The sequence below is a fragment of the Phycodurus eques genome, chromosome 23 (assembly GCF_024500275.1).
Source record: "Phycodurus eques isolate BA_2022a chromosome 23, UOR_Pequ_1.1, whole genome shotgun sequence".
Classification (NCBI taxonomy): domain Eukaryota; kingdom Metazoa; phylum Chordata; class Actinopteri; order Syngnathiformes; family Syngnathidae; genus Phycodurus; species Phycodurus eques.
In genome coordinates this window covers 1,104,252-1,126,954 of record NC_084547.1, presented here as the reverse complement: position 1 = coordinate 1,126,954, position 22,703 = coordinate 1,104,252, and the positions used below count along the sequence as shown (strand labels likewise).

Here is a 22,703-nt window from a genome sequence, read left to right as displayed (position 1 = left end):
TCTTGAATTCAGACGGTTCGCGCTAACAGAAGAACACAATCACGCCACTTTGTCTCATGAGATAGCGTGGCCTCGTCAAGTGTTGCCCTTCGCCCACATTGCGAATTCAGTTTGCAAACAATGCTGTGGATGCGTGTTAGCGATCGCAAATCATTTGATTTGTCAAGATAAATAATTGAGACTTTTTCATCATTCAATTTCAGGCTCGGACAAAATTAGGGAATTGTTCAAGCGACGAGTTCAGTAACGGGCATCGGCAAAGATTCGTTAGTTGCCATTTTCATCATGATTTTGCATGTCAATGGTGTTTTGCACTGTTTGCTAGCATTAAGCTAGCGCCGGGGGGGGCAACCTTAAAGCAACGTCGTTTGGTTGCTTTAAACAAGCGACGTGAACTTCTCCTTGTTTTATGTTTAGCTTGACATAGTTTATTTGCCAAAGGGCTGCTTATCGTGATGTCAATAAATCAATCCTTGTCCAGGTGGGGGACCGGATCACGAGTATCTGTGGAACCTCTACCGAAGGCATGAGCCACTCGCAAGCCGTCACTTTGCTCAAGAACGCCACAGGGACAATACAGCTGCAAGTAAGACCACCCACAGGAATGATATCCTTTTTTTTTTTTTTTTTTTTTTTTTCTCTTGTGCCAATAACAGCGCGTGATGTTTAGGTGGTGGCGGGCGGCGACAACACCGTGACCGGCGCGGCTCAAGAGCAGGCGGCCGGAGGACTCCCGCCGCCCAGCTGCATCTTTCAAGATGACCTCAGGTTGGACGACGACTTTGACCATCATCACTGCACCCTTTACAGGGGCCTCACTTATTACGTTGATAGGAAATAGCAGCTTCAGTTATTTTTTTAAATGAATTTTTTTTTTAAATTAGTTTCAATAATGGCTACTAACTCACTTTTTTTTCTGTGATTTATATTATTATTATTATTATTGTTGTTGTTATTATTAAAAGTAGCTTAATAAATTACAAATACTACATTTAACTTTGTATTGGTATGGTATAAAATGAAGAATAATAAATTCAATTAAAATCCATTCTTCTTATTGAAATTATTCATTTAACATTAGCATAATAAATGATAAAGAAAGCATTGAATTCAAATTAAATTGTATGTATAAGGTGGAATTTTGAGAGTCGTAGCCCCTATTGATCGTGTCCCCGCATTCCCGACAGCCCTCCTCAGTACAAAAGCATCACGCTGGCGCGAGGAGCGGACGGTCTGGGCTTCAGCATCGTCGGAGGCTACGGCAGCCCCCACGGGGACCTGCCCATCTACGTCAAGACGGTGTTCGGCAAGGGGGCGGCGGCAGAGGACGGCCGCCTGAAGCGGGGCGACCAGATCGTGGCGGTCAACGGGCAGCCGCTGGAGGGCGTCACGCACGAGGAGGCCGTGGGCATCCTGAAGAGGACCAAAGGAAGCGTTACACTGACCGTCCTGTCCTAGACGCTCCTCAAACCTTCATTGACTGGAACGCCAACGCACCACAGTGCGATCCAGTTACAGTCAATTGAGCGAAAGGCTAAATTAGCTGACATTATTCTTATTATTATTCCAGTCCCAGTTTTGAGCACATGCCGGACCCTCTGGGGTGAACTATAGTGCTGCTAAAGATTTTCAGTGCATCATATCAGTGTTGAATCCTCCGCCTCACTAAAAGTATTAGCGCATACATTGACACAAAGCCAGTATGACGGACAGTGTTTCTTTCATGTGAATTCCATTTTTTGTTTATAAATACATTACTCACGTTTGAAAATAATTGCTAAAAACATGTATTGATATGAAGCGTTAAACTGTTTTTCCACCATTTCAGTTTTCCAGATTTTTGGGGCGTGGCTAAAAACACGAGTTGCCCCCTCCCCCGCAACATAAGAACTTCAGCACCTTGATTCGCATCAGCGGCTATCCAGCAAAGTTACGACGTGCAATTGGCTAGCTAGCAATGCTTGTACCCTGAAAATGCATCTCCTCTTCGGATAGCCCGCTGCCGGGGTCGCTTTAGAGGGCCTCGTTGTTGGCCGTGAGTGCACGCACATCACTGAGAGAAGGCGGAAGAGCAAGGGGAGGGAAAACAAAAGTCAGACCTGTCAGCCAGAAAGTGGACCGGGGCTTTGCGCTGGCATGGACCCTTTAGAGCGCCTCATTGTCGGCCGTGAGTGCACGCATGTCATGCAGTGAAAGACGGAAGACCAAGGAGGGAGGACTTTTTTTTTTTTTTTTTTTTTTTGAGAAGTCCAACCTGTCAGCAACCATTTGGACAGGAGCTCCGCGCTGGTGTGGCCGCTTTAGAGAGCCTCGTTGTCACGGCGTGGGAAAACCCCGCGACGACCCAGTGTGCTATATTCCAGCCACCGCGACTCGCGACTTAAACATGTACTTACGTGTAGGCATAAGAAAGATGCTTTACCAAGTAGCATCTATTTTCCCAGGTCATAGTACTGATATTTTGATTGACAGTTGAGCGGGGCGTGATTTTAGTGCATTCAGCACACACGCACAAAGCTTTTGAGAGCAGAGACACCGACGGATTTTTTTTTTTTTTTTTTTTTACTATTTTTATATGCTTGGCAATTTTTTTTAATCGTTCAAATTTGGCCTGGGTTGTTAACAACACTGTTCTCTGTGCTGTTTCAAATTTAGAAGACATTTATTTTCACTTGACAGCAACTTTACCAAACAAAACAACAACAGTGTGCCGTCCTTGTTCTATTGTCTAGTCTTGTCTGTCGTACCAAGCTAAATGTGATTCGAGAGATTTCCCAATGGACAGAATTCCATTGATTCACACTGGATTTAAGAAAATTAACAATAATAAATGGATTCAGTCCTTTTTGTCTGCTCAGGTTATTTGCCAGAAAAAACAATGGTTCAATGGTTTTGGGTATAAGAAAAGCTGTTTACAGTTTCCCTCATCCTGTTCAATATGATCAAATGCCATGAGGGCCCCAAAATTGAAAGAGTACGCATTGAAGCAATTCGTCTTTATGACATGCCATATAATAAATCTATTTCACGCTGTCAATTTACCTCAATGCCCAGAAAGTTCGTCTTTTCAAAGTTCAAATAAATAACCGTTTGGAGTTGCTTGGCACTCACTGTTGAGGAGTCTCGTGCGAGGGGCTTTGTCACCCCGAGTGGAGGCGTTCCTCGTCGTCTTAACGAGGTGCGGGGACGGTCGGGATTCAGCTGGGCTGTAAAACACAAAAAAACAAATGAGAGGTTTGCTTGCTGACTCGTTCACCTCCAGGTCACAGTCGACAGCTGCGAGGGAGCACCTGTTGTTGGCGGACCCCCCCACCCCTCACCCAAAGGCTAATCCACCCTCACCAAAATGTCAGTCTGTTGACTCAAGTCTGGACGGGCCCTTTTAAACGGGAGCCTTCATTTCAGATGTGGGCCTGCTGGAACATCAAAGTCGGAGTTTGCAAAATATTCCTCGCGTGGTTTTGCTACTTGATTAGGGCAGGGATTCCCCTTCAGTGGTGTGTGAACTTTTATACGCGTGGCGCAAAGAACCGACAAAAGGTTTCCATTTATTCTGTTATTTTTATTTCGTGAACCAAGAAAAAAAGAACATATAGATAGCTAGATAGATAGATAGATAGATAAAGAGTGGACCAAAGAACGAGTTCCCATATTGTTTTTAAATTTATTTTTACATTTTTATATGGGTTGACCAAAGAACCCATTTCCTAGCTCCATTCATTTGTTAATGGGTGGACCAAAGCTCACTGATTTTTCTTTTTAATTTTTTAAGGGTTTTGATTTAAAAAAAAAAAAAAAACATTTGAAAAGTGGACCACAGAACAAGTTTCCATCTAAATATTTTTTTTAATGATTGTATTCATTTTATTTTAAAAAAAAATGGTATATGTGCGGACTAAAGAACAAGTTCCAATTTGTTTTTCATTACATGTCATGTCATTGCATTTGATTTGGTTGGACCAAAGAACCCATTTCACAGCTCCATTTTTGTATTCATTTAGATCATTTTTTTTTTCAATTTTATACAGTTGGACCAAAGCTCCCAGCTTTTACACCCAATATTACTTCATTTCCAATTTATGAGCCAGTGAACTAAAAGAAGGGAACTTATTTTCTGTATAGTAGGTTTGTATTTACGCAATGTTAGTCATGTGAACTGAGCGTTGGTGTTCTCGGGAGACAATGTCCCCACCCCTGCACTTTTTGCAATACAAACATGTAAAAAGGTATTGTGTAAGAGCAACTCCATTATATGGACAATGGTGAGGTGTCCGAAGTGTTTAGTCCCTATAGTGCACACCCCCATTCCGGAGATCTTTGCACACGTTGCGTGTTCTTCCTGGTATGTTTGTCTTGCAGTTACAGCTTCGAATGACTTCACGGCCGGGGCGCGTTGAAGCTTTTAGTGTTTAATCATCGCTTCGTGAGTCCTGAGTGAAGTCACGCGGTGAACTGAGCCTGCCGGGTGATGTTTGCCAAGGGTGCTGGATGCCGCCCGGATGTCGACCTCGAAATGAGTGTCAATCATGAGCTGGATCGCTGGGTTTGTCCTATTGATTTGACGCCAGGATGGAAACATGTTGGATGCCTCTGGCTTTCGCTGCGATGATGCCACGACAGCGCTTTACGCATATCAGCGCTACAATCAGACTGGATTGGAGAGATCGCAAACTGGAGAGACTGATATAACCATACATTGGGGGGGGGGGGGGAAATGAGCGACTTAAGTATGACTCAAGTCAAGTCGTGTGACTCGAGTCGAGTCAAGTCGTGTGACTCGAGTCACCCACCCACCATGGAGGGAAGTTAGGAATGGCAAAATGTTACCTAAAATATCACCTGTGCACTCTGTAAAGGTGACAGTTGGACTGTGGAAGTTGGAACAGCTCATGACCTCATCTCCCAACAATTTGGCGCTACAGCGCAGTTGATGACGATCACTCCTCAAAACCCTCGAGGGCGTTTTGATCCACCTTAGAGAGAGACACAGAGAGAGCACACATAAGCAATCAAACGGAGTAAAAAGACAAGCGTGAAAACCTTTCAGTAGGCTTGCGCCAACGTGTATGCGCGGTTGCTGTGCCGTTTCCAACAGGGAGATCGGATTACATTATCTAAATGCGATTGTTGGTTGCAAGTGTGTATGTGTGTGTAGTTTTTGACATGCACAATGTCACCTCAGGGCTTGACAACAACAGGAGACACTTTCACACCATGTGACAGGCTAGAAACCAAAAGGCAGTATCATCAACGGTTTCCAGTACAGTCGTGTCTCAAATCATAATTTCCCATTGGAATGAATGGACGAGCCATTAATCCGTTCTGGCCTGTATTGTACTTTATAAAAACAGATACATTACATTATTAAATACAATGTAATGAATCATTTTGGACATCATGACTTAATATGAATCAGGGGTCAACCACGAGGTTCAATCCGGCCCAAAGGATATCCACCCATTCAGGACATTGTCAAATTCATCTTGGTTGATGGTGTCAGGTCTTTTTCTGTCTGCCCTTCTTCAGTTTGCCACCCACTAGGGTCCATCTCATTGCCACAAAGAGATTTCAGTACTCCAACATGAGCACAAAGACCCCAGTTGTGTGCACAGTTTTCGTGGAGAGATGCTGTTTATTTGTAGTCAGCACCTCTCGCTGGTAATCCTATTCAGGTACAGTGGGTGATTTTGAGGATTTTGTCAGGCGTCTTGAGCTTCTTCGATTATTTTGCACTCAAGTTTCACTTGCATAAACGGCTGTTGAAATTATAACGCTGTTGAGAATGAGACCAAGTGATACAGAAAATGGATGGACGGGTTTCCTGGATAATGCAGCACACACAAATAAGCCTATTGAAATATAAAGAGCCAGCTATGCGTTATGCCACTCGTGTAATTGCTTCCGTCTCAAATCAATGAGCTAAATAAATGGAAGAAGCCTTCCCATATTACTGAAACACACGGTTTTTTTTTGTCTGTTGTATGATAGCAATTGGGCCCCCGTGAACATTCCCTATGGGGATAACCACCTGTCTCTGCCCCCTCCTGGGATGCCTCCCTGCAAGGAGGAACAGTTCTTTCTTTGTGTGCAAGGCGGTTGGGGGCGGCGAGGGATCGGGTTGGGGGCTTAGCCTCTAAACTGTCTGTTACGGATAGCCCTCAGTACTGTCCAGCAGTGTCATTGTCACGTGATTTAGCAACTACTGTCTCGTGCAAGCCCCTAAAACGCAGCCAAGCCTGCGATCTATAGCGCAGTGCAGGAGTGTGACATCAGCGTTAGCAATTATCACTTTGCCCCGGCTGCGCTTGCACAGACTGATAGCTGACCTCGCATTGTTCCAGCCGCCGGCGGCTTGCTCGTTAATGATTGCCTAGAATCGCTAGCGCGCGACTCCCAGAGTGCTTTTTACGCCAGCGTAGCCGGAGAGGGGGACAAATTGCTGTTCGTACTGCTGATTTATTAAGGGAAGTGGAAGGTTACAAGGCCTGGCCTGACACAAAAATTACCTGGCTGGTAGTCTCTGTATTACTGTAATAAACACTGGGAAACACCACGAGTGGTCGTTTTCTGACAGTATGGGGCGGCGACCGTCGAACGTCAGCGTCGTATTATTTCAGTAGTAGAAACTTTTTGGGGGATATTTGTGTTTGGCAGTGCACTTTTTAGATTTATGTAAAATATGTGCCTTAATGGCTCAATCAAGGTTGAGAAACAACGGCAAAGAGCAATCACACGGAATGCGGCTTGCAAGGTCTTCTGACTAAAGCCTGGGAATAAAAAAAAGCCAAGTAGGACATAACCTTCTTAGATGACTCTCTTTTTTTCGGATGACCAGTGGCAAGGATGCCATGGCATGGCCTCAAACTGTTTATTATAACTATAGTGGACCCCTGCTATTTGCGGTCGAAAGGGACCGAGCCCGACAGCGAATAGCGAAGATCTGTGGATAATTCATGCTACTTATGCTCGCCATGTAAAAAAAAATGATTAAAAAAAAAATAGGCGATTAACCGAGAGGTTCTACGGATAACGGGGGCTAGGTTCCGCCCAAAAAATCCGCAAATAGGTGAATTTGTAAATGCTAAAAGTTATTTGGCAGATTAATATCCTCAAACCGGTCAGTAATGGTACCGCATCAGACACTCGATTGTCGGTGGAGATGTCGTTAAATGTGTAACCTGACTCCAGTACACCACCCAAAATAAGAGCAGTGAGAACACGTGGTGACTTATTATGTGATGTTGAAAAATATCAGTTAAAACTCTTTATGCTGGCGTAAAAAAGGCTGAAATGCCTTCAGAGAGCGGGGAGATACGGGAGCGGGTCAGGAAAACGGAATCCTGTTGCCGCAAGACGGCTGCAGAATGGCTTTGCACATTGGAGTTTCCACATAAAGGGCTTGCAACTATTCAGTGGTTCAGCAGAATTCTTTATGGGTCTATAAAACCAGAAGACAAATCCGAAGTCGACATATTCTCCTCCCAACTTTCCATTAAAAAGCCAACGCGGGTCACGTACGATTAATAATAACTTGCCCTTTTGTGGTTTATCCCCTGCACTTACAGGTTCAGTCAATTGGAATGCTCCTCCGATTGACCCTGAGTTGCCTTTTATTTCAGATGAATGAGTGTCCGAGGAATGGTTTAAAGCATTTGTCCACAGGGACCCATTTTGGTGAACTGCTACGCTACTCCGTCTAAACAACCCGTGGCGCGTTGCCAGGGAACGCTCGGAAAAGGCTGTTGACCTTTTTGGGGCTTTCACAAGAACCCTGCATGACCCAAAAATAAAATCGGCAGCGTGAGAACGGCAATGTTTACGTTCAAAGTGGATTGAAGAAGAAGCCCGGCGCATTTGTCAAAACAGATGCGGGGGTTTTCAAAAGCGTCTGTGACAACGCGTTCTCCTCGTTATCTCCAACTCAGATGGCTCGGAGGCAGATGAAGAGCAAAGGATATTTTCAAAACGCTCCCACGGGGGGGGGGGGGGGTCGGCCCTTTGAATCATAACGTGGACTCCCTCCCTTTCCTAAATATAGAAATCAAACGGGAGTGGGGAAAAAAGGCCTTCTGTATCCTTGAAGCTCATGCACTAACCCAACAAAACTGTTTAAAAAATCCGCTGAATTCGCCAAAAATGTTTCGATGTCAGAATTATCTTAGCTAAAATGGTCTTTAGTTAGTCATGTCACTTGGTTACGAATTACTTCTATCAATCGCCTTTGTTCAATACTGTTTTCACAGACTTCCCTTTTTAGCGTTTACATTGGAAACAGCCTTTTGAATACCCCTTCATTGGTAACGCACGACTACTTCCGAACCGGGAGACGCTGCCCGAGCGCCATGTTCTGCGATTTCTTTTTCAACTTCCAACGTACTTGAGCTTCTCTCGACTGAACACAAATGTCCCCAGTTTTCCCACGCTATCCTTTTCAGGGTTTACAACTTTTGAGATCTGTTTTCACAGAACAAATGACCAAAACTAGGTTTGTCTCAAGTAAACGGCCGCCAAGAGTAGCCAATTTACATCCATTAGTTGTTTTTGCGTGATGAGAAGACAGGTACCACTGATTAAATCAGTATGAAGTAGCCTGAAAGGGGTATAATTACCCTGAACTCCCACCAACCCTTTACCCAAATAACCTTTATCCTCATTTGGTCGCATGGCGACAGTTTCCCAGATTACAGACAGTGTCGCTTTACCACTGTCTAATTTGCTAATGGCTCCCTGCTGGACGCCACAGTCTTGACTGTAAGGGATTGTAATTGGACTCAGTCACAACAACTAAATTGCGGTTGCGCGCTCCTCAATTGGCTTGTTACTTGCACGTAGCGTTTGGGAAATCTCGACAACAAACATCTCACGTCCGAGTACGATTAAAGAGGTCAGGCCTCGTCCCAAAAGACGATAAACTTGCAGAACCTGCTTAGTTGCAAAGGAGTATTAACAGTCAAATGTCTGTTAAGTGCTTCCATTTAAAAGCTTCTATAGTTTGGACCGGATTTTCATGGAGATTAAATCTTCCCAAAGCCTGAATGAGATAAAGGTAGCATAAAACCTAATTAAGCTGCCTTGCACTTGCGGTGAGACAAAGTTCCAAGCATGTTTAATGTGTCTGGATTAGGCAACTATCTGTGTGGAACTAATAGGGAGGGGGAAAAAGGCCAGACAACCTTGTGTAACAAATCACAATATATTATCATGTCATTTTCTCAACATCAACAATCGGTACAAAGAATACAAACCAAGGCAGAGTCTGACAATGAAAGCTAAAACACAACATGTACAAATCATTAACAAAAGGAGATTTGGAAATGTGCTGACAAAGCCAACATGTGTTTCACACGTGTTCGCCATCAACAACTCCCCAATGCTTGCGGGCTGACGTTATCTACGAGACAATCAAATTGCTTTGGTTTTCAGTCAAGCATTCCCGTGTGCTTTAAATGTGCAACTAAAACTGGGTTTTTTAAGACTACAGTGTCGTGATCCTGCTGCTCTTGACTCAGACTGATGCAATAAAAAAAAAAAAAAAAATAAAAAAAAAATTACTAAAATTAAAGCGCCCTCATCACTCAGCATGCAGTGTCCAACCGTACAAATGGCTATTCAAGATACATCTTCTCCTTTACTGAAGTTGTCTGATGGTGGTCTGCTGATTCTAGCTTAAAGAGAAATAGAGATAACAGTAGTCCTCTTCAATCCCTCACAAATCTACACTAGTGCAGTGGGGTACTTATTGCACTCCCAAGTCATGGCTTGTACCTTTTTCCAGGGCTGAAAGGACACAGGCATGTTCCCAAGAACGAAAAGTGTTGAGGGTACAAAAGCAGCAGGGTAAAAGGTATACCTTAAAAGATACAAGGTTAAGAATCTGGTCAAATGTAAACAGCTTAGGACTTCATGGATTCTCAGGTCCTATTTCTGAGCCTGAAAAGTTACAATATGTTCCCACGCTCTAAAAGTAAATCATTCAAAAAGCCTTACTATGAGCGCACCACACTAGTGATAAGACATTTTACCCCTTAAAAGTATATTTTATTAGCGTGTCAGAAAATCTGTTCCAATCTCTCCTGTTTAGGACTAATGATTGGACTGTAAACGCACCGTTTGCAACCCTGAAAGAATACAGGCTGCAAAAGTCAACAGCCAAGAGTCTGAAAGTCCTAACTCTTGACGGTGCCACCCTAGTGGCAAGCCATTGTACCCGTTAAAATTACAACGCTGTACTTTTTCATGAGTGCGTGTCAGAAAATCTGGTTAGTCATAACATTTACCATACCAGATCAAAAGATTGGAGTCTAAGATTCCTCGCATGGAAAGAGACAGTTTGTTCCCAGGCCCTAAAAGTCAAGTCTCCCTGCTACAAAAGTACATTTGAAGGACCCCCTCCCCCTCAAATAAAAAGTACCTTAAGGGGAACAATATTTAGCTTTTTCGAAGTACTGTACTCAGAAAAATTCCAAGGTACGGTTTCTACGCCTTGAAGGATCCAGTTATGATCCCAAGCTGTAACAGTCAAGGATCCCAGTCCCATCTCTGAGGGTACCACCCCAGTGTACAAACCAGTAAAAACAATAAAAATAAACCGACAAATAAATAAAGTGGTAGCAAATAAATATGACGTTTGCACCCAACAAAACCGGAAGACACAGCTGCAAAACTTACCAGTTGACAAAGCTTAAGTCAGTAAGTAAGGGTGTGACCGCAAGCGGTTTATGTGAGGTGTGGCGAGTTTCAAAGTAAAAAAAAAAAAAAAAAAAAAAAAAAAAAAAAAAATCACACGGGTGAGTCAGTAGTGTTCATTAAAAACCACACACACACAGAGAAAAAGGTTCATCTCTCTACTAGAATCATTATTACCCAAAGCAGTAGTATTCATCCGATTCTACCCTCAGTTTCACTGGGGATTTAACAAAGGCGTCCCCGTCTATTACTGAATTATCCACAAAGCAGTCCAGGTTGGTGGGCGAAGGGTCTTCCAGGAGGTCCTCGGCGAGGGTGTCCAGGTAGCTGCCCACCGACAGCGCGTCCAGCTCGTCGCTGTTGGCGTCGTTCAGGCTGCTGAGGCTGCCCGGCAGCGAGCCGCCGTCCTGGCTGTCCGACAGGCTGTACAGGCTGCCCGTCAAGCTGGCCGCGTCGCCTTTGTCGTCGATCACCCAGCGGATGGACTCGATGCCCTCGTTGATGGATATGAGCTGCTGCATCAGCTTCACGTCGATGGCGCGCAGGTTCGCCTGCGTCACACCGGGAAGGATTTAAAACACTCTGTACTACGCTTGGGGTCAACGACAACAAATTACATTAAAACAGCACCAACCTCCAGAGATTCTCACAGGCGGTTGCTGACGTAACACACAAAACAAGTTATCCTGCACATTAAAGCATGTCATAGGAATCCCCAAATATATGACTACAAAATATCACGATGCACTTGAAAAAGAACATAAAGGCTGCAAAAGGTGATAAAAGAAGATACAATGTGATAGAAGAGGAGCTTGTCCCAGAAATGTACTAAGGACCAATGGAAATGGCAGAAATCGCCCTAAAATGGCAGATTTCTTTTGTGATTTTTCTTCTCATGACTGACATTCCTACCAAATTTCACATTGCTAAGTGAAATTGTTTTGGGGGCGGGGGGGGGGAGTTTTCAAACTCTCAGTAGAGTTTTGTGTTTTTATGGTGAGTCATCAGACTTTGCTGCGATGCTCTACCCATACACGGTAACAAAACCTGGAATGTTTTGCTATTTAGCGCCATCGACGGTATCTCTCTAGGATAACTTCTCCAAATTTGGTGGCCATTGGACAAAAATTGCAAGGACCAATGAAAATGGCTAAATTACCCTTAAGTGGCCACGTAAAACCAAAATGGCTGACTTCCTGTGTCTTTTTGAGACTTTTTTGTGGGTCTACTCGTGATTGACATGCCCACCAGATTTCAGGTTGCTAAGAGATTTTGGGGGCTGTCCCCCCGCCCAAAAAGCTTTTTTGCATGCCAACTTTCGTGGCTCTGGTACTATTTTACTGACACTCTCTTGAGAACAACCAGACACATAATTATAAAGGCGCAGTCAGGAAATAGACAGTATCCTGGATTTTGAATGGATTTACAACAAAACGCCTGTGTTTGCTGTCAGATCGATGTAAAGCCTTTCAGCTCCAATCCCAGAGTCTTCAAAACTCGGTCAGGTTGACCATCTGCTCTGGAAGTCTAATACCTTTTGTAGCCATGGGGGGGGGGGGCTGTCACGTGATCATGAAATTTCCAAATTGGCCTTGAACAAAGCTGCGAATGGCTCAGCAAAAGATACTGAAGTATTTGCATTTAACAGCCACATCTTCATACAGGGACCTGTATAAAATACGCAAAGCAAATTATGTGAAACACGTTTTTCCTTGCATTTTTTTTGGGTGTGCTTTAAATAGTCTGACGTCAATTTCTCAACTCAACGACAAAAATGAAATGCTTAGATGTTAACCCTATGCTACTCACAGTACAGAGATTGACCCGTTTAGATTTAATCATTTAAAATGCAGATAATGTACTAAATACTGATTAAATTTGTTAGTTTATTATGGCGTGAATTGCATTTTCTGTTTCTGACTTCCCGGGTCATTTTGACCCAGGAACATTTTTATTGTTGTTCCTAAGTTAACCCATGTGTTATGTTGCAGGTAGAATTCACCCTTTAAAGTCAATGACATATACAAGTAAAGTGTGTTTTTGCATTTCTGACATGCATTGACATTACTTATTGCATTTCTGAAACCCGGGTCAGTTTGACCCAGGAACACCATTATTGCTGCTCTTGTGTTAACTCACTCGTTATGTTGGAGTTCAAATTTACCCATTAATGATATTTAAAGTAAAAAGTGTTTTTGCATTTCTGACATGCGGGTCAATATGACCCAGGAACATTATTATTGCTGTTCTTAAGTTAACTCGCTTGTTACGTTGCAGATCAAATAGACCCGTTAAGGTTCATGACGTAGAGTGTGTTTTTGCATTTCTGACACCGGGGTCAATTTGACCCAGGAACATCATTGTTGCTGATCTTGCATTAACTCACTCGTTATGTTGCAGGTCAAATTTACCCATGACATTTAAAGTAAAAAGTGTTTTTGCATTTCTGACATGCGGGTCAATATGACCCAGGAACATTATTGCAGCATTTGAGTTTACTTGCGTGTTATGTTGCGGGTCAAACTGACCCGTTAAAAGTTGATAGCATATAAACTGTGTTTTTCCATTTCTGACATGTGGGTCAATTTGACCCAGAAACCTTATTATTAACCTTATTATTAACCCACCCCCTATAATTAACAGTAGAATAGTCTAGCCTTGGTTAACAACGAGTTTTTAATTCATTATTTGTTTTTACGAACCAAACAAGGACATGCTATACTGAACAGTGTGTACAATAGAAACCAAGTGATTTCACTCACCATTTCTTGTTTGAGGAAAAGCATTTTGCCCTCCAGCCGGTCAAAATCGGCGGAATTGCGTCCGGGACGCGCCGCCGCCGCCGCCAGGCGTGTCGTCGCCGGGTTTGTCGCCTTGTCGTGTTTGCCACCCACCAGCGAGCGTGCGAGACTTTCGGGGACTTTGCGACCCAGCTTGCTCTCCAGGTCCTTCAATTCGGGTAACGCGGAGGAGGGGGCACCTTCGTCCATGACGAGTCGACGCGCAAAATACTTCGTGAAAATAAAAAAATATATATATATATGTATATATATATATATTTTTTTTTTATTTTTATTTTTTTTTGTGTTGTACGCTAAAGTCTCCCGAGTGTGACTTGAGTCATGCTCACGGCAACAAGCGAGTGGAAATGTCGGCGAGTCCTACCATTGAGTCTCCTTCCGTCGCTCCGTCCGTCCCCCACCGTCCTTGCCTTCCCCTTCCCGCCGTCTGAAATCGGACACCGCACAGGTGAACCGCACGGTGACGTCACGCAAATCACCACAACGCAAGCCACTTCCGCGTTCACTGGGGAAATGTCCCACTCGTTTCCAAACTATACAGCAGTGATGCCAAAAGTTGTAGGTTTTATTTTCAAAAATTAATACATAATATTAATATTAATATTAATATAAATAATAGTTAATAATATAAATTATATTGAAAATTGTTGTCATCCACCGTAACATTATGCACAGGAGAATGAAAAAACACGAAATAATAATTCAATAAAAATATACTGCACATGAAAGTTAAATAGAAATTATACCTAAATTAAATGTTTCAAAAGAAACAGTTGTTAACGATCAAATGCAAGTGTATTGAATTTAAATGTTAAATTCAACGAAACTGTTTGGGCAGTGATTCTCTCACATGCCACTAGAGGGAGCCTGAATTTTGTCACACATTTTGGCACCTGAAAAATATACAGTGGACCCCCCGCATACTGCCCATTCACCTATTTTTCCCACCAAAAAATAATTATTATTATAATTTTATTTTGCTTATTGTCAGTTTATTGCCCCAAAAATGTTAGGTTTAGAAAAAATAATAATAATAAAAATTCGATGCAATTATAATGAGCGTCAATTATTTTCACGAATCGCGGTCCGGCCCATAATAATAATCATAATTCCCCGCCAATAGCAGCTACTACTGTATTTTAAATATACTGCTGAATAAATCCTTTCCAATTAAATCGTGACATTTTACTTGAATACTAATTCAATGTTAGTGTTACTCTAATTACAATATTAGGGTTGCAAATTAATGCAAATGTCACAATTGTTTTATGTCTAGCTGTGTTAGCTGCCATGCTAACTGGCTAAGAACAAAGTTAGCTACATAACAAAGAATAAATGACTTATTTTCTCTTCCTCTAAAAGGTTTTAGTGACAGGGTTGCATGTATATTGAGAGACACAACTTCAAGAGCACAATTACTACGATTTAAAATATGTCTGCGATGAAACAAAAGGATTTAACAATTACAAGGAAGACAACAAAATCATACCAAAAAGAGAAGTTCCAAAGACAATTTATTTTGTTAAATTGAGTATGTAAATTGGTCACCAAGATGGAAGGTCAAGAGAAAAAAAAAGCGATTTTGGGGGGTACTAGAGCTATTTGGTATTTTCAATAATATTTAGGAATCACTTTTACTGCAGCTACAGTTACATTTTGTCTCAGGAAAAAAAAAACATGCGATTGTTTTACACAACAATCGCATGTTTCTGAGGTTGTGTGCATGGGAAATTTGAAGTTTATTGGGGGAATTATCCCCCAGTTCTCGAATAACCCCATGTACAAATTCAAGATAAGTAACCGATGTTAAAAAAAGATTTAAAAAAATAATAATTAAAAACAAAAACAATATATATATATATATATATAAAATTTAAAAAGTACAGCAGACCGCTTGGTACATGTCTGGTGTCATTTTAAAGTTAAAAAAAACCCAAAAACGTTTAGGGTGACAAAACTAAACAAAAACATTAATTTAGCAACTTAAAATCAACAGAGACGTGACTTTAAAAAAAACAAATTATATTCAGCTGCTCTTTAAAACAACACACGATTGCAAGTTGTTGCTTTTTTTTTTTTTTTTTTTTTTTATTGAAATCTCATCCTTAAACTGTCCTGTACCGGCGTACTTGCAGGACTATGCCGCCCTCTGTCGACCGAAAGGTGCAATTACAATGATTTTACGACAGTTTTTCGACCCCCCCAAAATAGAAAATATTACATGGCGGTACACATAAAATACATGTTAATTAGTAGGAAATGGGTCATATATGTATTTCATTTCTTTGGACCTACATTGCTATTGTCTTGAAGTAGCATGGTAAGCAAAAAAAAAAAGGATACTTGCTGTTTTATCATGATAAGACACTTAACATGATAAAATAGCGAATTTTCCGATGTAAAAGTTCTTGCTCTCATCTAAAAAAAAAAACAAATACATGATAGGTTTCTCACCAGTTAGTCTGTTCTTGTGTAGTTTTTTCACAGACGACTCAAGTAATTATTTGTTTCACTTGAGTCACGTTATTCTAAAGTAACAATACTGTTACTTGAGTAATTTTTGGCTACCCTAGCCACACATTTGCATGGGTGTACTGCAGTGTGTGATCATAAACTTAAATTATCCTTCTGCGTTCTGACAATGTCCGATTCTTCTCGTTGTAATGGTCTGAAAGATAAAATAATAGAATACGAGCGATAAATGGCGAAGGTCCGAGTGGCGGCGCGCTCAGACGACCGACTGGCTTTTGCCGTCGTCGTAGCGCTGGTACCGATCGCCGAGCAGCGGCTGCAGAGCCTCCATCTTGCGGGACCTGGAGCGCACGGCACAGGTGGAGACCACGAAGATGGCGGCGACGAGCAGGAGTGCGGCGATGATGCCCATTGTGATCATTTCGGTCAGCGTGAAAGCTTGAGCTTGAGCAAAAATATGGATTGATAACAGTATAGTGAATCGTTATTCATAGAGAAAATCCATTTGTTCACATGGAAATTCATTCCAATTACCTGGCCATTCGGCTTCGTAAGAGTAGCCGAGGTTTTCGGGGGCGGTCACGAACATCTCAGCGTTGGTCACGGGAGGCCAGAAAGGAACCATGTTGTAGCCCCGGTTGTGACCAATGGGCGCATTTTGGTCAGGATACACAGCCGAATCTGCCGAGAAAGTCCAACATTGTCCTCGACGCTGACGGGAGCGCGATCGCGAAGCGTTTGGCGTCACGACAAAAAGGCACCTGGGTTATGTCTCCGCAGCCACTCGTCGAAGATGGCGTCCGTGTACGTGTGGAGCAAGACGAAGATGGGGTCGTTGGGCGAGAGGTGGGTCTGACCCCCCGTGCCGTTCAGGAACAGATGGGCCAGGTTGTGGAGGCTCCTTACTGCGGGGTCGTAGTTCCCCTGGGGGGCGCTGTAGCCTAGACCCCATAAAACACATCCAAACATGCCAAATTAAAGGTACGCTATTTCAGCCCATCAGAATGCAGAAGAAAGTCGTTTGGGGAACAGGCACAGGTGAGGTAGTCAATTTTAATGAGATTATTATTATTTTTTTAAATTTCATTATGTTGATTGAAAATACCACAAGGGAAGAAAAAACAAAAACAAACAAAGAATGGCAAATCGAAAGATGGCACTGTAACCCCGATATTACGAGGAGTTTTTCATTGTGACCAATCAGGAGTTAGAAGAAAGTCTTTTGGGGAAACAGCGCTGTAACCACAATCATAGCCGGAGGTTTTCCATTTTAACCAATCAGAAGCGAGAGGAAAGTCAGTCAGGAAAAAGGGAACAGGATTTGTGACGTGAATATAGGCCAAAGGGTGGCGGTGGCATCTAAACCCCAGTCTCGGAAACTCCTTCGGTATTTCAGCCATTGAAAAGCCAGAAGAAAGTCATTTGTGGCTCACCTTCAACGGTGTTTCTGAAGCTTTCCGAGGATGTGGAGTAGTACGGCGGCGTGTCAAAAGTGCTGACTTGCAGACAGTCGGCAACATCTCGAGGCTCCGGGAGACGCTGGACCGTGGGCCTGTCGACGTTGCCCGCGGGGTTCCTTCTTATCGGCGACGTCTCCGTGCCTGCGAGGAAGACGCACGTGACCGGAGGGCCCTCGCGGTAACGCCGGCGAGGGACGACGGCCTTACTGTTGCAGACGGTTCCCAGCGCGTCGTAGTCGGCCACGCTCTCGCAGACGACCCTCCACTGGGAGAAGACGGAGTTGGGGCTGAGCGAGTCGGCGTCGAAGCTGCTCCTGGCTCCCATCAGGTCGTCGGTGCAGATGTCGCAAGCGCTGCCCCCGATGGCGAAGTTCCAGTAGGGCAGGGCGAACGTGGGCTCCTGCAGCATGTCCTGGTTGTTTTTGCCAAAACAAAGTAGCGCAGCGATTGCTTGGAAACGCGGCCCACTACACACACTCGATCAGCGGTTCTCAAACTACCGCCAATTGCAGTTATAGGATTCCCATTTCCCGGGTCGGCGAAACTCATTTTCCCCGAACAAACTTCAGAAAAGCGGAACCGGCCTTTGGAATTACCTGCATGTCTCGCTCCAGTTGGAGCAGGTGGTACCGGTGCCAGGTGACGAAGCCCGGACCCTCGTGGGAGAAATCCACCCCTCCGAAACTGGGCTGGCCGGCGCCCAGGAAGGTCTTGCTGACCGAGTAGTAATGGCTCCACACGAAGTAGTTGTAGATGGAGATGTTCTCGAACCGCGGGCTGCCGCCATCGGGCCCGAGGATCTCTGCGTGGCGCGAGGTGGCGATCACCAGGTCCGGGTGCACCGCGCGCTTGGCCCGGTCCAGCGCGTTGACGAAGGCCAGCTTCCCGGCGGCGCTGAGCTGCATCGCGTTTCTCCTCACTGCAGGATTAGACGGGAAGAACGGATTAAGTCAATTCATCATGCGTGAATCTATTGAATAACCATGTGGAATGCACCAAAAAAAACGAAACAAAAGAAAACATGAACAATTATGGCTTAAAGTACATGACTTTTTAACACTTGCTGACAGCTATTGGCAAGGGATGGGATTGGAATTCATTCGCACCTAAAAAAATGCTAGTAATTGCCTATAGATGCCACAAGGTGGCGGCAAAGCACTTTTTTTTTTTTCATTAGACAAAGCTATGGCCTGACGCAATGAAGTTCCTCCCCTAATTCAACACAGTCGCTTTGCACCAAAAGGCCTCCAGATGGCGCCGAAGCAAAAGTTTTATATTTGACAAAAATTTACAATCATCAAAATTATAGTCACAGCCACACATTTTTTATTTATTTATTATTATTTTTTTTTATGCCGCCTATGGTTTTATCGTTCACAAATTAATTCATACCTTGGAAATGTTACCCAATGTTATGTCCATGCAGGGCACTCACCTACAGACACTCTCTGGTCACAGTTGGCTCCGGCCCAGCCGTGTTTGCATCTCCCGCAGTTGTAGCCGCCGAAGTTGCCGCTACACCGGCACGTCCGGTTGAAGAACCGGAGCGGCCAGCGCTCTCGGTCGTCCCGCCCGTCGTGCGGGTACTGGGGGCCGTGGGGGCGCGCGTCCGCCGAGACGGACGCGCACAGGCCGCGGCCGGCGCCGGAGCCGCAAGGGTCGGCGTCGAGACCCGGCGGGGACGGGCAGCAGCGGCCGCTGCGGAGCCCCTCGGGGGTCACGCACTCTCTGGGGAACTGGGCCCCCACCAGAAGCGAGCCCAGAAGAACCGAGAAACAGCAGCACCGCCACATCGTGTTCCTCATTCGTTCCTTCGTTGCCTGCTGCCCCCTCCAAACAAGTGAAGAAACTTTAAATAGCAGATTAGCGCATGACTACTCGCATTTATGCTCCCTCCACCCTCCACCACAGCCCGCGTGATCCCATCACTCCCACCAACGCTGCACAGTTTTCCTTCAAATTCCTACCGGGGGCGTTTTGATCCAGGGAAAGAAATGAAAAATCACAATGACGCATTCGAGGTGATTACTTGAATTGATTATTATTATTATTTGTTTCAGTACGAGAACGTGAGTACTTTTGCCACCTCTGCTTATGTTTGCATCATCAAATACTGTATATGAAATCATTTCAAGCCACATAGTTGCACAGATGACCCTTAAGAGGGATGTTTATTCAAATACATACTTGTTTCCCAAAACAATGCTAATAGAGGTTTAAATACTTTTCTCTAAGACTGCATTGAGTTCCATTGAACATGTCTATTCAAGTGTACTTGCTAGCAGTTCACATAAAAACACAAGTATGCTTAAAGTTTAAATTTCTGTACTTGCATATCACGATAATATTACCACAAGTACACACAGTAATTCGAAACTACAGCGATGCACTCATATATAGACTTCATTAACAAAAAAACAAACAAAAAAATCTAAAATAAGAATGATAGTGCACGGTTACATGGGGTGGGGATTATTATTTATTCATTTTTTTTAAACTGGAGTTTCTTCCAACGTGACATCTGGTTGGAATAAAGACGACAAGCAGACAGTCATATGATCCACTGCGATATATTTTTCTAAAACAATCAAAAGCCTCCGTGGTTAATCCTACAAAGGCCGAGTCACATGACCCGGCTCCCACATCCACGCCGTCCTGCCTCAGGTTCCTTTGCACACATGAGCGGGCCAAAGGACACGTGACGAAGACGAGGTCGGTCGGCAGGGAACCAGAAAGGACGAAAGAAAAAGCACACTCCGAATGCATGTGCGTCAATATTGTGTATTAAAAAAAAAAAAAAAAAAAAAAAAAGACAAGATACTCTCTTTTTATGTCATGTATTTGTAGCTAAAGTCTACAAAACACACATGAAATATTCCAAACAAGATTTAAAAAAAACAACAACCAATAATGTTTTAAAAAACGTCAGGAAAAGCCTACTAGAACAACAAAACTTCGCTCGGGGTTCATCAGAGTCACATCAAATGTCGGCAGGCGTGTGCCGGCTGCCGTTTAACATGAGTTTGTATCCGATCGGGTCGCTGCTGAACATGTTATATAATAGGGTGTGCACACTTGTGCAACCACATGATTGTGATTCATTCATTACATTGAAAATGAATGTGTTCATTCGCTCATTTTAGTACACACAATTTATTTACTATATTTTTTTGTAATTATTCCATTCTACTTGCACCTTGTTTTTGATCCTGAGCATATTAGTACGTGAACATTTCTGCAATTTATACATATTTTGTTGCCCATTTTATCTGCTTCATCATGCATTGCAGTATGATGACCAGCAGAGGGCAGTGAGGTCCTTCCTTTTGACTTTTTATTTGCACCCCTTGTATTGTTTTTTTTTTTTAATTTCATCGACATATTTTGCAAATTAACAATGCGAAGGCAAACCAGCTTGCCTGCGTCATTGGGGAGGCGAGAAGATAGAAGTGCGCCTCCCGCTTAACGTACCCACAATGCACCTGAGCGCCACGCCGACGTGTGCCCACGCTGACTCGACTCTGCCTAATTGGCGCACGCGCGCGACGTCTCTCGCGGCGGAATTTAATTGGATTCTCAATGCAGACGGGCCATTGATATGTGCGCCGCGCACGGAAAACCTTGATAAGATCCCCGTCGCGAGAACACAAAAGGAACGGCAACGCTCCTCGGCGCTTAACGATGTCACCGGAACGAGACTTTCTTTCCCCCCCGGGGACGCTCGCTCAAAAAAGGTGAGGCGGGCGCTCCCCTAATGAGAACCCGTGCGGTAAACAACTGCTTATCTGCAAAGCGTGAGCAACCCGTTTCCAGGCAGCTAACTAGTCGCAACATTGATGTGCTAAATAAACACATTTTAGTCATTGTTTTCCCGCCCAAAAACAAAAAACACTTTCAGAGGCCACCCTGTTAGGCCGCTGACTAGTCGGGCCTTCATCCCTTCAAGAACCCGTACGACACCGCAACTAGTCGACGTCACACATTGAACTTGACCTGCACCTTTGTTAACTTTCTCGGCAGCGAACTAGTTGGGCCCGCCGTGACCCAAACAACTGACACATTTCATCCCCCCCCCCCCTCCCCGTTCTTAACGCTCAATGGAATGATTAGTTGGCGACAAAGAAAGCGGTTGATACTCCCCCGAACGAGGCCGGCGTTCGGGCAGAGGACCGCCGTCGCAGACCCGCCGATTGTTTTTCGCCGACCGGCGCACGAATGGCCCGCTGCACTGTGGCTGGACGCTCGGAGGGCTAACGCGCCGGGCTCAGCACGAGCACCGGCTAAGTAGCGGCAACAAGAGATCGGGGGAAGGGCGCGCTTCTTTCCCTTCAATTCGGGCGACGATCGCGAGGAGACAATGGTCCGATTCACATTCGGAAACGCTTGCGTAACAAACCGCGATAAATTATGCAAGCCGCTCCACTTGGTATCCATTTTTTAAAGCGCACTCTCTCATTTGAAGCAACTACAATTGGACATTTGTGCCGTGACGTCGGCTCTTGTGCCCCTTGTGAGGACTCAACTTTGTTTCCGCAGGAAATTGAATGTGACAAGCAAGCGCTAAAGTATTCAAGTTGTCGGGAGGCCGCGTGATGTCATCAAATGGCGTCATCGCCGAGTCCCTCCTGGGCATATTTGTTCACTTTGTTATAGAATTGTGAAAATTAGGATATGGCGTGCTCTGGATTTCATTTTTAAATGTGTAAGTATTATTTGCACTGGCAGCAGTAATAGTAGTTCATTCTATTGATACAGTTTTATTATTTCATGTAACGTACATAAGTTTTGGAATCCGGCACACTTCTCCGCATTCGGGGAGCACAAATGTGCAACGATGAAGTGCGTGTCTGGAAGCGCAAGCGACTTTTAAGGGGAGGAAGTCCTCCATCTTGCCGCCATGCCCTGAAGCCTCATTAAATATTAAACCTTTTTATTGGATCCCGCGGAGGTATTTTTTTCCTTTTTAAAATACATTTCCAGCCAGGAGAAGCACGGAAGATTCCAAATTCGCCTCCTGACCCGAAGTTGAGGTTATTGCCATCGCCGCCCCACCAGCGCCAGCCGCCGGCCTGCAGTCCATTTAGGAGCATTTAGAATGATGAAAGGCTGGCGAAAAGCTTCCAGTGGAAGAAGGCAAGACAGGCCAGTGATAAAGAATACCTCGACAAAAATTGGACACTTTACGTGCATTCTAACGATACAGGACGAGTGACAAAAAAGAGAGCAGGAGACTGTTCCAGTATGTTGACCCCCCCCCCCCCCCAAAAAAAAAATAAAAATGTAA

The 22,703-nt window shown here is 44.1% G+C and overlaps 3 protein-coding genes across 3 annotated transcripts in view; 1 reads left to right on the top strand and 2 right to left on the bottom strand.

The window, feature by feature from the left end:
* LOC133397799 (multiple PDZ domain protein-like) overlaps positions 1-2,837 on the top strand; it is a 28,618-nt gene extending 25,781 nt beyond the window's left edge. Inside the window, 3 exon segments of the mRNA XM_061669111.1 lie at positions 482-586; positions 671-768; positions 1,188-2,837. Of these exon segments, the coding sequence (XP_061525095.1) occupies positions 482-586; positions 671-768; positions 1,188-1,458 (474 nt within the window). The 3' untranslated portion in view covers positions 1,459-2,837.
* Positions 2,838-10,831: 7,994 nt separating this feature from the next.
* On the bottom strand, positions 10,832-13,909 carry LOC133397800 (leucine rich adaptor protein 1-like). Its single transcript, XM_061669112.1, has 3 exons — positions 13,852-13,909; positions 13,449-13,697; positions 10,832-11,237 (listed from the first exon to the last, which is right to left on the bottom strand). The coding sequence occupies exons 1-3, from the start codon at positions 13,852-13,854 to the stop codon at positions 10,860-10,862; spliced, it is 630 nt and encodes a 209-aa protein (XP_061525096.1). The 5' UTR covers positions 13,855-13,909; the 3' UTR covers positions 10,832-10,859.
* A 1,118-nt stretch (positions 13,910-15,027) lies between these two features.
* LOC133397757 (5,6-dihydroxyindole-2-carboxylic acid oxidase-like) lies at positions 15,028-19,245 on the bottom strand. The gene is made up of 7 exons (XM_061669034.1): positions 18,855-19,245; positions 18,016-18,338; positions 17,627-17,831; positions 17,393-17,560; positions 16,721-16,900; positions 16,494-16,640; positions 15,028-16,403 (listed from the first exon to the last, which is right to left on the bottom strand). The coding sequence occupies exons 1-7, from the start codon at positions 19,222-19,224 to the stop codon at positions 16,216-16,218; spliced, it is 1,581 nt and encodes a 526-aa protein (XP_061525018.1). The 5' UTR covers positions 19,225-19,245; the 3' UTR covers positions 15,028-16,215.
* Positions 19,246-22,703: the final 3,458 nt, after the last annotated feature.

Coding starts and splice junctions, on each gene's coding strand:
- LOC133397800 (XM_061669112.1), bottom strand. Junction 11,238..13,448: donor TTTTCCTCAAACAAGAAATG/GTGAGTGAAATC, acceptor GGTGTGACGCAG/GCGAACCTGCGCGCCATCGA.
- LOC133397757 (XM_061669034.1), bottom strand. CDS start 19,224: ATGAGGAACACGATGTGGCGGTGCTGCTGTTTCTCGGTTCTTCTGGGC. Junction 18,339..18,854: donor TGACCAGAGAGTGTCTGTAG/GTGAGTGCCCTG, acceptor CTAATCCTGCAG/TGAGGAGAAACGCGATGCAG. Junction 16,404..16,493: donor TTACGAAGCCGAATGGCCAG/GTAATTGGAATG, acceptor TTTTTGCTCAAG/CTCAAGCTTTCACGCTGACC.